Source organism: Vulpes vulpes, chromosome 2 (genome assembly GCF_048418805.1).
Source record: "Vulpes vulpes isolate BD-2025 chromosome 2, VulVul3, whole genome shotgun sequence".
In the NCBI taxonomy this organism is placed as follows: Eukaryota; Metazoa; Chordata; class Mammalia; order Carnivora; family Canidae; genus Vulpes; species Vulpes vulpes.
This window is the reverse complement of record NC_132781.1, coordinates 52763707-52778252: the sequence shown is the minus strand read 5'-3', so window position 1 is coordinate 52778252 and position 14546 is coordinate 52763707. Positions and strand designations below refer to the sequence as shown.

The 14546-nt window shown below is 47.2% G+C and overlaps 1 protein-coding gene across 8 annotated transcripts in view; it reads left to right on the top strand.

The window, feature by feature from the left end:
• Window positions 1-14198, top strand: part of NUP214 (nucleoporin 214) — a 106359-nt gene extending 92161 nt beyond the window's left edge. For all 8 annotated transcript variants that reach the window (XM_072748338.1, XM_026009534.2, XM_072748337.1 and 5 more), the window contains 5 exons: window positions 4384-4536; window positions 9216-9387; window positions 11392-11531; window positions 12382-12406; window positions 12914-14198. In XM_072748338.1, the coding sequence (XP_072604439.1) occupies window positions 4384-4536; window positions 9216-9387; window positions 11392-11531; window positions 12382-12406; window positions 12914-12947 (524 nt within the window). In that variant the 3' untranslated portion in view covers window positions 12948-14198. The remainder of the gene's footprint in view (window positions 1-4383; window positions 4537-9215; window positions 9388-11391; window positions 11532-12381; window positions 12407-12913) is intronic.
• Window positions 14199-14546: the final 348 nt, after the last annotated feature.

Genomic DNA, 14546 nt, shown 5'->3' with positions numbered 1-14546 from the left:
CTGTAAGTCTGCGCCCATGTGCAGCTTGACCTGAGGGTCATAGGGGTCCACAGTGACCTCTCTCTTTCTCTCCGGAATCCCACAGCCCTCGTGTCACCTTCCTTCATGTGATATGAAGTGGAAGAGAATGGATCTTTATGGACCATCTATTATGTGCTAGATGCTCGGTGTAGTTGGGCTAACCATTTCTTACAACAGTACTTTGAGGTGTGGCTTTTCCTGTTTTACCAATAAGGAAATAGGTTCAGAGAAGGGTTTTGGACCTACAGAGGTAGCAGCAGTTAGGGGGAGCAGCCAGGGTTTCATCTGAGTATGCTTCCAGAATTCTGATCTACCCTGTTGCCTCCTGAGTTCTTCCTAGCCTTGCAGCGGAGCACAGATCCTCTTCCCAGTGTGTCTTGTCTGACAGCCCTCGGGCTCATTCTCTGTGGCATCGAACACGCTCCCCTGCAGATAGGTATCTGAGCCCAGATTGAGCAACCAGCAGTTTCCCTTGTGACATTCAGGCCCCAGGTCACCCGCTCCTGAAGCTGCCCTCTTTAGCCCTGAGAAATAATTAGACCTCTGCCCTGAATGAGAAAGACAAGCTGGGAATACTGTTGCTTGGAGTTGGCATGTTCTTTATCCAACTCCCACCTTGTAAAGGTTTCTGTTCTCTGTCTTCCCCAGAGACTACCTGAGATACACTGTTAACCCCTGGGGTCACTTAAAATTCAGCACCACTGTACATTGTCACCTGTCAGGACTTACTGCCTCCTCAAGTGTTGTGCTGAGGACACTGGTTAGAACCATTCTCAGCACATTCTATCTGTCCAGAGGCCTGAAAGACATACTTGGGTGAGGATAAAGAAGCCATTTGGGAAGAATCTGTTTGGGCCCGCAAGGCCTCCCTCTACCCTCATGGAGGGTGTCCATGCACCAGGACTCCTTCCAGGGTGTCCATGCACCAGGACTCCTTCCAGGTGTCCATGTATTTACATGCATTATATGCATGGACACCTGGAAGGAACTTCCAGACATGTTCTGGAAGAAAATGTCTTAGAAAGCATCCTGGATGGGATGCATGGACACCTGGAAGGAACTTCCAGACATGTTCTGGAAGAAAATGTCTTAGAAAGCATCCTGGATGGGATGCCTGTGTGGCTCAGCGGTTGAGCCGCTGCCTTTGGCTCAGGGCATGATCCCAGGTCTGGAGATTGAGTCCCACATCCGGCTTCCTGCATGTAGCCTGCTTCTTCTGTCTGTGTCTCTGCCTCTCTGTGTCTTTCTTGAATAAATAAATAAAATCTTAAAAAAAAAAAAAAATCCTGTACTAGAGCTTCTTGAGAACCCCCTTCTCAGTGTGTGTGAAATTCTAATTGGTGACTCTAGACCTGCAGAAGGAAATGGGAGCTGGTCTTTGTGATGGTATTTATATCAAATTTATACCAGATATAATTTAACTGAAGTAGGGTTGGCCCCAATGTTGGGTCATGCAAGTGTTTTTTGCCAAATAAAAGGACCCAAGCGGATCCATGTCGTGCCAGCAGGGGGAGGCCCAGAGCAGATGCCACTTGTCCCTGGCCTTGCCTCTCTGGAGAGAAGAAGCCACCAAACAGCTCTGTGACGAAGGGCTCTCTCCGGGCTGCTCTGCCCACAAGTGAAGAGGTATCTTCTACAATGGTATGTTGTTCCAACAACGAAGATACCCTCTTACTTGTATTTCCAGAGCCAGGGACTATGTTATTTTAGAACCACTAAGAGAACCAAGCAGCACGTTGTTGACTGTGGAAACAGAAGCAGATCTCGTTTAATGCCACTTTGCTTCAGAGCAGCTTAAATAAATCCTAAAACGTTTCAACATTTAGAGCTCCTCTTGAGACTGTGAACGAAAACTGTTACAACTTGACTGGTTTAACTCATGATCTTTGCAAAATGAAAAGGATTACTGTTTTTTGCCACTGATCTGCTCTGTGTCTTCTTATGTTGAACACGAGTGGGATGTAGCAGGAGGAGGAGTTAAAGAAATGGGAAGTTTTGTATCCTAAGGAGAGGATCTGCCATCAGCCCAACTGGGCACTCTGCACACGTCAGCTCATCTGATCCTCACCGCAGCCATGTGGACACCCTCTCCCCCCTCATTGTCCCCATTTTATCTCAGAAGAAACTGGGACTTGGGAAGGTGAAGTCCTTGCCCACAGCTACTAGGTAGCCTGAGCCAGGGCTGACTGCAGAACACCTGTGTACTCCACTGTAACGTCCATGAGCATCTTCAGACAGAGGAGTCTCCAAGGTGAAGGGGTAAATCTGCCTAGAAGCTTCTGTGTTCTCTGACTTCAGGCATTTCAGTCTCCCAATATCATCCTGGTAAAATCATTTCACCTCTGTGTCTCAGATTTCTCCAAGAGGAGAGCTAGCCCCAAATCTCGCACTTGACTTGATTGCTATTTGGAATTTTTGCCACATGAGTACTAATGAAGTCGGAAAGTTGCAGTCTCTGTTCCTGAGGTACCAAGTAAAAGGAATGACTGGAGAGCCCGTTTTTCAGCACCATTGTCGAGTGTACTGCCACCGCAAGAATATAATGTGGCCTCTAAGCTAGCTCCCTGACGGAAAGCTCAGGCTGTTCAAGAGGACATTTTTGTAAACTCCACCTACAAGTCCCTCTACAATAGAAGAATGGATAATCCCGTGGTACCATGTATGAGGGTGATGAAAAGGAGCTTGTGCACCCCTCCCACCATCAGTGCCTGGCACACTGCTAGCCAGGAGCTCCAACTACTACCAGGAGTTTTTTTTTTTTTTTTTTTTTTTTAAGATTTAATTTATTTATTCATGAGAGACACAAAGAGAGAGGCAGAGACACCGGCAGAGGGAGAAGCAGGCTCCATGCAGGGAGCCCGACGTGGGACTTGATCCTGGGTCTTCAGGATCAGGCCCTGGACTGAAGGTGGCACTAAACCGCTGAGCCACCCGGGCTGCCCACCACCAGGAGTTTCACAGAGCAAATGACCATGTGGTGGCCGGGGGTTCCATGTATTGGTGCCTAGAAATTCAAGGTGGTCATGTCCCTGAGGTAAGCTATTCAGTTCCTGGATTGTAGATCAAGAGCATTGCAACTGCAACTATGAGCAGTCGCATCTCACGCCTGGGTAGGATTGGCAGCAGAGTGAGATGGGGAACCTTGGGATTGACAGGTTCGTGGTGGGACACTTTCATATACCTGGACTTTGAGAGTGAGTTCCTCTCTTCCCCTTCCCTCCATCACCTTCACTGGAAGCACCTAATCAGCTCAGGGCCATACTGGCCTCATATAGATGTTTACACTTCTCACTTGCTAATGTGGCATGTGCCCTGTCACTACCAGGAGCATCAGTTCAGCACCCCACTTACTCCCGTGCCTTTGAACCTTGACCCCATTTCAGGACAGCTTCACCCCACCGCCTTTGGGCTCAAACTTATTTTAACAAAATGCCCACCCAAACATGGTAGCGAAGTGTGAGTTGTCTCTACCTTCTCCCCCCAAAAGGTGAAAGAAAAATTCCTGATGGTGTGCTGTTTGTGTTACCCAAGTGCTCCTATGTGTACAATTTTGGCTACTTGTGCATTACTGGTCAGATTTGCATTTCTTGTAACAGGCAAGACACTTCTTACCCATCTTGGTCTTTAGGAGTTCATTTCCTTTATTCCTTTCATTTTTGGTGTGGATTCAGTGTGTAGAGGGAGTGACCCACCTAGGTAACTATCTGGAAGGTCAAGGGCTTCATTGAACTGCTTAGGAAAAGGAAATCAGACTGGAAGTCTTGCTACCTCTTACATTCTTCATAATATCTTTAGTTCCCCCCCAGATCAGAGTTAGGAGCATTGTGGTTTTTCTTGTTTTGCTGCCATTCCTTGAGGAGATCCGGCAACAGCCAAGAGGCCCAACCTGACTATAAAATCGGGAAGCTGGTAGCCATTAAGCATGGTTTGGATTTGCTCTGACTTTTTTTTCCTCTAGCTCTACAAAACGTGAAGTTGGTTTTCATGGGAGGAGATGAATGAAAGCAAGCCCTATTCTTCAGGAGAAAACAGTCTCATGGGAAGCTGGTAGAGAGACCTGATCCCCATGGGGGTACAGATGCGTTTCTGCAAAGGAGCCTCTTTGCTGGGCCTGTTGCAGCACCCCCCTCCCTGGAAGGTGTTCCCCTAGAATCCAGAGTCTGGGCTCCCAGAGATTAAGAATTTGTTATTAACATGTGGGCAAATCAGAGAAGGTACTCACTACAGCCCAGCTCCCTTGAGTCCCAGACTTGTCATTTGCTTCTCCTCAAACACCTAGCTGCAGTTTTTTTTTTCTGTTCCAAGTAGATAAGGACATTTTTCTACCTCTGACCTCCCTCAACATGTTCCTCCTTTCTTTAGATACCTCTAATCTATTCGGAAACAGTGGGGCCAAGACATTTGGTGGATTTGCCAGCTCATCGTTTGGGGAGCAGAAACCTGCAGGCACTTTCAGCTCTGGAGGAGGAAGTGTGGCATCCCAAGGCTTTGGGTTCTCTACTCCAAATAAAACAGGTACTCTGATACTTAATAGCTGTGGTGATTTTTAGATGTGTATTTACATATGCATGGACACCTGGAAGGAGATATCTCTAGGGTGGCTCTCAAGGGAGTAGGATTGAGTATGGATGAAGTGACTTTTCCTCCCTAATTCATTTTTATAATTACTGAGCATCTGTTGTGTTCCTAACACTGTTCTAGGTCTCCTGAGACATGCCCAAAGCAAGAATGTAAATATGTAGCAAGTGCAGAGCAACCAAAGTAGGAGAACATACAAGACAGTGATAACTAAAATATAAACAAGAAAGCACCCAAGTCACAGAATAGCTTGGGTCCCATTCCAGGTCATGGGCAAGACAGATGATCTGCTTAGTTTTGGGGTCTATTTCATTTGTTCTCTTTCTCAAAACTTTTTTTTTTTTAGCATAACATACATAAGTATATTACATATACACATACAACATCCACTTACTGCAAGTATACAGCGTAGTTACTTCTCACAGCTAGAACACACCAGTGGACTCCAGAGTAAAGGGCATCGCTAGCACTACTTCTTATCCCAGCATTACTTTTAAAGTATATCTTTGTGAACTGTGTGACTTTCTATATCATATACTACATTTGTAATTTCAGAATTTAAGGAACAGTACATATGTAGATAAAAAAACACTTCATTTCTGTCAACTGCCTTTCTGTCCTCTTTCTGTCTCAGATCTTCAGAGGGTCTGCATTCCTGCCCCTGTTGCATGGAAAATTGTGTCAAAAGATTTTTTTTTTCCCCAAAAAAGATCAGTGGCAGAGTGGGGGAGGATGTTTGCAGAGAAAGGAGTTTTTTAAAGCAGACGCCCCAAGGGTGAGTGGTCAGGATGCTTGTTCCTTGTGTGTATGGGAGACTAAAATTATGTGAGTTCGAGAGGAAGGACCCTACCAAGGACCAGATGCATAGGTGGCTCTGACATAGGACCATCCCACATTCCATGCCTGGAATCCCACCTTCTGGAACCTAAATTGCTGTGGTTTCCATACATCGTGCTCCCATTACTCAGACCTGTGGCTTGGGTGGGTTAGTCTTTGGTTGCAGTGTTTGATTCTTCCTAGAACTTAAAATGCACTAGACATGAGCATCGCAGCTTTATTTTAGCCCCACCCTTCCTCACAGTGAATGATTTAAAAATGAAAAAGCTACAAAGCTCTGAGTCCTAGTTAACAAAGCAGACATTTGACTGAGAAATTTTAATCCATTAATCATCAAGGCGTCTTTTTTTTTTTAAGGAGCTGGATAATTTTTTTTTTTTTATTCAAGTGTTTTTCGTATATGTCGTTCTTATTCTGGAATCAGGTCCCAGTTGACTTTGAGAATCTTATGCTTTTATTTTTTTAATCTTAGAGAAAATATATTCTACCTTTCCGAATATTTTTCCTGTTTTTTTGCCCTGTGAAAGGCCTCAGACTGAAGACTCCAACAGAGAAAGCTACAGAGGATGAATGAACTGGTAGCAACAGAGGTGACACTAAGGGTAGAGGAAGCCCATGTCCCCTGTGCTTCTGGCACTTTGGCTCTCCCTGCAGGACTTAATGGCAGTTTTCGGGGGGCTTCTGGTGTAGATGGAGGTGCTAGAGTCTTGAGCATAAGGAAAACCTGCTTTAAATAAAGGAGTCATCCTTCTTGCCCAGGCAATACAAATGCCTAAGACATCACAGTTGGCATTTTGCTTTAAGACAGATTTTAGATGGATCATTTTGATGGGTCTTTGAAAAATTCCAAAAGTGTCCATCCTCCCTCAGTACAATTACCTTAGGAAATAATAGTGCTGGAAATTACTTGTGAGGGCAACAGAGATGGGCCCAGACCACCGTTCCCAGCCTGTCAGGCTCACTCCATTGCCCTGTTGCTGGGGTTGCGGTGGAGAGAGGCAGGGTGACACATGCAGTTCAGTGGTAGGTGCTCTCTTGAGTCACACAGCCCTTGCTTCAGTCCCAGGACTGCCACCATCAGCTGGCTGATCTCAGGCAAATAACATATTCTCTGAGCCTGTTTCCTCCCCTGCAAGACAGGGACTCCAGGCTTATTGGGAGAATTAAGGCAAAGTGTTGTGTAACACCTGGCACTATACGTGGCATACAGAGGGCCCTCAGTAAGTCAGGTGTTTTATTATCATTGATTATTAGCAAATTTCTGTTTCTTCTGGAGAAGAAAATCATGAAAATATGGCATCTAATACAGTCGAACCCTTCCTAGCATCAGTAGTGAGTTGCCTAGATCCAAAAAATAATAGAGTGATCATTTTCCTCCTGTTTCACTTAGCTATGACCCAGGTTTGTTGTTTGGGGGCATTGTGTGTATGTGGTATGTGTGTTATATGTGTATGTGGGGGCGGTGTATGTGGTATATCTGTATGTGGGGGGTGTAAATGAGGGGTATATGTATGTGTGTATGTGGTGTCAGTTTGTATGTGGTTTTTATGTGTTGTATATGTGATATATGTATCTGTGATATGTGATGTATATGGTGTGTATTGTGTGTCTGGTGTGGGAGGTTGTATATGTTGTGTGTGTGTGTCTGGTATGTGGGGGGGTGTATATGTGGTATGTGTGGTTGTGTCTGGTATGTGTTGCATGGGGGGGTTATATATGTGATGTGTGTCTGGTGTGTGTGTATGTATGTGTGATATGTGTGTGGTGTGTGTCTGGTGTTTGGGGGGTGTGTCTGTGGTGTGTATGGGATGTATAAGGGGTGTGTATGTGGCATGTGGGGGTGTGGTGTGTGTGTGTGATATGTGATTGTGTGTGTGGTGGGTGTGCATATGGGGGTGGGGAGGGCGTGCGTTTGTGTGTGTGTGTGTGTGTGTGTGTGTGTCTCACCTCCTCTCCCCAGTCCAGTTATTTTTCTGTATCATTGTGACTTCTCTTATTTCACTCACCCTCCACCAAGAAGTCAGAGTAATATCGTGTGCAAGGCACCAGGTACAGCTGTGTGTGTCTAGGAAGAAAATGTAACTAGATCTATGATCGGTCCTAAATAATTCAACTGCAAGGGTTTTTTAGCACTTTTTTTTTTTCCACTCTCTTATATTTGTAACCCAACAGTCTCCATTATCATGGCTTGGAATTTCACTCATGGTTTGAAAATCTAGAATGTTAACCCAAACATGAGCCTTAGCAAAAAGTATCTTCACTAGGAATGATAAGTAAGCACAGGAGTGAATCACAACAAATAATGAAAGAATTCAGCTAATAGCTTTTCCTGCCCAGAGCTTGATCTTTCCTGATTCAGGTAGCAGAAGTTTGCAGTGTGATTGTGCTTACATAAGAAGGCCTGACTCCTGCCTTTGGCCCAGGGTGCGATCCTGGAGTCCCGGGATCAAGTCCCGTGTCGGGCTCTCAGCATGGAGCTTGCTTCTCCCTCCTCTTGTGTCTGCCTCTCTCTCTCTCTATGTCTATCATGAATAAATAAATAAATAAATCTTAAAAAAAAAAAAAAAAAAAAAGAAGGCCTGATACATGCCTCTGATGGCAGGACTCACTTTCCACAAAGTGCGAGAAGAGTGTCCTTGGCCCCTCTTTCGTTGCTCCGAGGCCACTGTCATCCCCTTTAGCACATTAGCTCCTTAGGCCAGCACTCATTTTAAGAAATACTCTGTTCTAGAGCACCTTTCTTTTACCAGTTTATTCCATTCTGTTCAACAGACACTCACTGAGGTTCTCAGCTCATAGCCTAAAATAAGGTACACAGTATCTTGGGGTTGGGAACCCTCTCCAGAGCAGAAGGAATATTCAGGGAAGGACAGTCCGTCTCCCCGCCCAGCATGCATCTCCGCCAATCCAAGGGGGCCAACTCGGAGCACCTGCCCTTCCGCACGGTGGCCTGCGCATGTGCCAGCCCCCCAGCCCCCGTTCAGCAGTCAGGGACTCCAATGTCTCTCCTCAGGGCTGATTGATTGTTTTATCACATTTATCCAGCAGCCTTCCTCCAGAGAGGAAATTCAGTGTGCTTTTTTATTGAGAAGTTGCTCCTGACTGCAGAGAGAAAGCATTTTTAAGAAATTTTTCTGTGCAGAGAGACTGTGGAGAGATGTGAGAGCCATAAGGCTTTAAATAAATAAAAAGCCCCTGGCTGAGCACCAGTGCCGTGTGCCTCTCCATCTCTTCTGTAACCCAGTTCATAGGTTCTCCCCAAGAGGAGACTTTGAGGCTCTAGCTTTAGAATGTGGATTTTCATGAAGCTAGAAGCCCTACCTGAGTCGTGATAGTAACAACATCTGTCATCTTTGACAGCCGGGCAGGGACCAGAGTTTTCCAGAATGCTTTTTCAGTGAGAAGTCTCAGAACCACGTGGTCGGGCTGGGAAGGGGTCAGAAATGCACCAGGCTGGTTCTTGGTGACTATCTGATTCCACGAGACTGGGAGCTGACACATCCACCTTGCCCATGGGAGGGATCGAGGGTCTCATAGACAAACAAGGGTCTGCTGGATTCTTAGAGCTCCATGGAGCTCCCCTGGTGGACCCCACCCTTCTGCTAGAAGTGGAGGGGGTGGTTTGGTACTTAGAAGTCACGGTTATTTTAATTTGAATTTCTAACCTGTTTTCCCCTTTTTCCTTCCTCTTTTGATTTGGTTTCTCACCACTTATTGTCTTCTCTTCCTGTCTCCTTTCTTTTTCCCTGTTTCTGTTTGTTTGCCTCTGTTTTGCTCAGGTGGCTTCGGTGCTGCTCCAGTGTTTGGCAGCCCTCCTACTTTTGGGGGATCCCCTGGGTTTGGAGGGGTGCCAGCATTCGGTTCAGCCCCAGCCTTTACAAGCCCTCTGGGCTCGACGGGAGGCAAAGTGTTCGGAGAGGGTACTGCGGCTGCCAGCGCAGGAGGATTCGGGTAAGCCCCCCCGGGGATGGACCTGGGGACGGCCAAGAAAGCACTGGGGCCCAGCATGCCCATTTTGGCAGGACAGTTCTTGCATTTTCCCTACTCTTGACTGAGCTGAAGCCCGCCTCCCTCAAAATCAGCAAACAAGTCAGTCCAGGAAGCCTCTTCCTTCTCTGGGAAGACTCATTTCTTCTAAGCTAGACACTGTCAAGTAGGCGAGTGGATGCGAGCTATGTTGCCATTAGCCAAAAACATAGAGTACTGGTTGGCAGGCCCTGTTCTGGTGGAACTAAAGGATGATATAAGGAAGAAAAACAGTCCCATCCTAGCTTCTTTATAGCCAGGCCTGCCCCTTGTGTGGTGATTTCTGTTAGGGAGTTCAAGGTGAATAGTTTTCACCACATTCTTTCTTCATGGGACTGTGGTGTCGTCCGACCCATTGTCCTTGAGCAAACCATTCCTTGTGTCCTTTGTTCCACTCCATACCCCCAGAGTGTGTGTGTGGGTCCCAGTCCCGTGGGCCAGCTTCCACACTGGGCACTAACTGGGCACCCCACACATTTCAGAGTCTCAGCGACAGCTTAGCTCTCAGAGCTGCTTTTTTACTGCCTTGTGCACATCCTCACTTGAAAATGCCATATTAGGGATTTGCTTTTAAGGGCCCCAGAAATTCAGTCTCGTTGCCAAAACCCCAAGGAGAAAATAAATAGCCTTCACCGCACCACAAAGTCCCAATAAAATATATGTGGTGATGACTACAAAGTGCCTCATTCAAAGGACATATGAGTGTCTGAAATCAGCATCTGGTGGACCTTGTCCTGGCACTGGGCACAAGACTCAGGATGCTTAAAGCTCAAGACATGGGAAGGGGATGAGGGCTTTGTTTGGGGGAATTGTCGGGATACTTGGGGTGAATCTTAAAGACAAGGTGATAGCATCTTTATCTTGAAAGTAAACTAAAGTATGTTTTTACTCATATGCCCTCCCCCCATATCATGAAAGATATTGGTGTGGAAATGCTGGCAAATTTCCAGAAAGTGAGTGAGTTGATAGATTGCTTCCTGGATTTCATGTAGAAACTAATGATTCCTTTAAGTTTCCCCCCAGAAACCCCAAGAATTAAAATTAAGAAAAGCTTTTAAAGGAGAGTTTGGACCAACTTAAACCAATATTCTTGGCAGGTTCCAACAGACACTGATGTCTCCAGTGGCCGCCCAGCACAGGGTACTGCAGAGTTGGAGGATTTGGGGTTGACTAGGAATCTTGAGGTTTTATTTATTTATCTGAAACCTGCTATTTTCTTTACTAGTAGAAAAGTATCATATTCTGCCTTGGGAGGGAGCTCACCCACACAAATCCTGACGACTGGTTAGTTCCATTTTGTCAAAGAGGCTGACAAGTACTGACTCTGTTATGAGGTGACTCTGTCACCTTTTTCCAGGTCCATGTCTGCCCCTGGCCAACATCTGAGGAGCTCCCACTGTTCCTGGGAGGCCCGGAGCAGGAGTAGGAATAGAGCAGGACCAGTCAGGACCACCCCAAGGGTCTGCTTTCAGAAGACCCATCACCTTGTTGTGAAAAGTCCATAGAATCAAGATCCAGAAAGAAGCTAAAGACAAATAACTAGAAGAAGAAGGTTGTTGATAAACAAGAAACTAAAATGATGGGATGAAATCCAAGAACTATTGAAATCCAAGAACTATTGGAGATAGAGGAAAAACTGTAGTGCTGCTCCATTTCCAGATAACCTGGAATTTCCAGACAGTGGAGAAAAGCTAAAACCCTGGACCATTTGGCTTTTGTATTGTGTTCTTGTTGTCTTCCTTCCCAAAGCTGAGATTTGCTCTGGGCTCTAGCCTGTCACTTCTGAGAGACCACTAGTCTAAACCAAGCACGTCCCCTCAATTTGTGTATCGTGCAGCCTGAGGCCTGCCAGAGCAGGCCTGAGACTTCTGGACAGCAGGTGCCAACGTGGCCACACTAACCACCATCTGCTTTCTCACTGGAACCCAGGTTTGGGAGCAGCAGCAATACCACATCCTTTGGCACCCTCGCAAGTCAGAACGCTCCGACTTTCGGATCACTGTCCCAACAGACTTCTGGTTTTGGGACCCAGAGTGGGGGATTCTCTGGCTTTGGATCCAGCACAGGAGGTAGGCGGCCAGAACTGTTCCCTCACTGTAATCCCTCCTGCATTCTCCTTAATAAATGCCCCCCACCTCTCTGCACACCCTGCCCCCCACCCAAGAATTGAGTGGTTTTTACCTGACAATTCTGTTTAGTATTTTAAAGGCTGAAAGTGGGTGAAAAACAAAATGTTCTTTTTAGGCTTTAATTAGACATGTAATGTGCCATTTCTTACCAAAGAAAAAAATGACTGCCTTGATTTTCTCTCAAGACAAGAACCCATAATAATAATCGCCTTACTAGATCTTGGTTTAAAAATCCAAGGTGGCAAATGCCAAAGATAAGATGTAAAGACTGGACAAAATGATTTGTTGAACCCACGCTTCTTCAGATAGTGGAATACGTATGTTCTTCTGGTTTTATTTCTGCAACATTTATGAGGTGCAGAAGTGAGGCATCGTTGTTACTTTACAAATGAAAAAAAAAAATCCCCCTCGGGGCCCATTTGGACAAAGGGCCAAAGGGCAAGCCACAGAACCAGGCCTAGTACCCAAGTGTCTTGCTTCTCCAAGCAGCAGCAAGTGAATGGGAAAAGGAAACCATGGTTTCCTAATGAAAGGGGTCCGTGTGGCCCCAGAGCAGCTGAGTGGGAGGCGCCATGCCAGGGACCCACAGCCCACAATGGCCGTGGGGAAGAGAAGAACCTTGAAATGCCAGGAAGGCTCCTCACCTCTTCCCCACCCCCACCCTCCCCTGGCCTTCAGATGGGGGGCAACAGGGCTCTGCAGAGAGGGACGAGGTGGGGCCCGTGACCGCACCTCCGCCTCTTGAGTGCATATGTGCATGCACTCACTTCACCCTTCCCATCTTTTTTAGGATTCAGCTTTGGATCATCTAACTCGTAAGTATCCACCTCCAGTTTGCAGCCATTAAATAAGGAGGGAAGAGTGTGTGGTATGTGAAAATATTACACTACTAACTTTTGCTCTATTTGTATATTTGTATCTGTTTTTCCTGCTTTGTAAGCTTGTCCTAGAAGCATGGGGGTTCAGCAGCAGGTTTTGGGTTTCGTGAACCTCCTGATCTCAGCAGGAATGTAGCAGGAGGTGCCAGGCCTGGCCTCCTCAGGGGCCACACATAAGAGAGAGGAGTATGCCTTCCGATGAGCAAGGACTGGAGGGCAGGACCCGAGAGATGCTGTTCCCTAATTCCCTGTTAGTGTCTCAGGAGCTTCGTGCTGCCTACGGGCCTCCAGTCTTATATTTTGATCCTAGCTCTGTGCTTCTGTGAGGAATCCTATGACATTAAAAATTCAGAGTCCTGAACTTGGACCTCAGGCAGTTGCATGAGCCTCGGAGCCCTTCCTCAGCAGGCACTGACCTGCCTCTCTCCCGGTGCTTCCTTACAGGTCTGTCCAGGGCTTTGGTGGCTGGAGAAGTTGAGTGGGTGTCCGTGTTCCTTTCCGATCCTGAGACCAACCACGTTCTCAGCTCCTCTTCACGGAGCCACACTGGAGCAGTCCTCCACGTGGACATTCGCACTGAAACACACACCCAGACAGAAACAGCAGAAACCAAAACTCTTGAGATGCTTGATCGCTTGTTTATTTCTTTTCTATTTCATGTTGGTTATTATGGGTGCCCTCTCCCCACTGCCCTCCTCCCCACTATTAAACTCTGGTCCGTTTCCATGCTGAATATATGTGGGTTTTGTCAGGTCACAGCCTGGGAGAGGGGTTTCCTCATTGCTGTGGCTCTGAGAAAACTTCCCAGCCTCCGACCAGCCAGCCATGGATGTATCTTCAAGATTGGCACCAGAAGTCAGCAGCATCGGAGATGGATGCATGAAGAGGGTGGGTGGAAGCTTCTCCTATGACACCGACTCTCCTCGAGCCTTGGCCCTTGCCTACAGAAGAGACTGAGTGCTGGCCAGCCACCTTTGTGAGGCCATAACTTGGGTATCTCCTTTTCGTGTTTTTGCTCCTGTGGGACATCCGGACCCTGGAGACACCAGCCTTGTGATTGGGTGAAGGGCAGGGAACTCCCTTGTGCGGGCATTAGCCGAGTCAGAAGAGCTCGTGGCACCTGAAATCAAAGTGCAGGCAGCCATGAGGCGAGCGTGGAAAACAGGCCAGTGCATGCTGATAACAAGGACACTGCCCTTGGACCAGCCCCGTCAGCTCATCTTGTCGAGGTGGCTCTGGGTGCTTGTGTCCCGCAGCTGATTTCTTTGACTCTGGAGAAGAGTGATGGAGAAGAGCGCCTTTATCTCCAGTGACAGTGACATCGGTCACCCCGCCTGGTCCGCTGTCTGTTAACCACAGTGCAGATAACCCCAGGACAGGCCTGCAGTTGAGACGATGCTGCTGTCACTGACACTGTGGCCACGTGTTTGCCAGGATGGCAGAGGGGCCCCAACTTCAGTCTTATCAAAGTGTGTGAAATGCCGTATCTTTTGGGTCTGGGCATGTTTTACTTCTCAGGCCTATGGTGTCCTAGGCATTTGCTGACAAACAAGAACTGCTTCACATCTAAAGCAGACGGGAGGATTTGTCGTCTTTCAGGCCAGGATGCGACCGACCGTGCGTTGGCTCGGGTCACAGCAGGGGAGAGTCAGGAAGGATTGTTCAGAGTTTTACATATTGGAAAGTTCTATTTTAAAATGTTTTAATAAAAGTTTTCCATGTGATTGAATCTGTCACGTTACAGCCAGTGTGATTTCACTGGTTCGGTCAGCCTGTTGGGGTTGGTGGGCGTGGGTGCAGTGCCCCTGCATCACCGTCACCACCTGCTCTGCTGATCCCGCCCTGAGAGGTTCTGTGTGAAGTAAAGGCCCTTGAGCCCCAGGCCTTCAGACTGTGATTCAGTAGGCCTGAAATTGGGCCTGAACACCCCAGGGTGTTGAGCTCAGTGGCTCTTGGGGCCCTCAGAAGAGGAGTGTCATCATGCAGCACTGTTGGGTTCCAGGAACCCCAAACCAGAATTAGGTCCCCGGTGCCCCCTGGGTGATGATGTATCCTGCTCCCATTGTGGCCTAGGAAG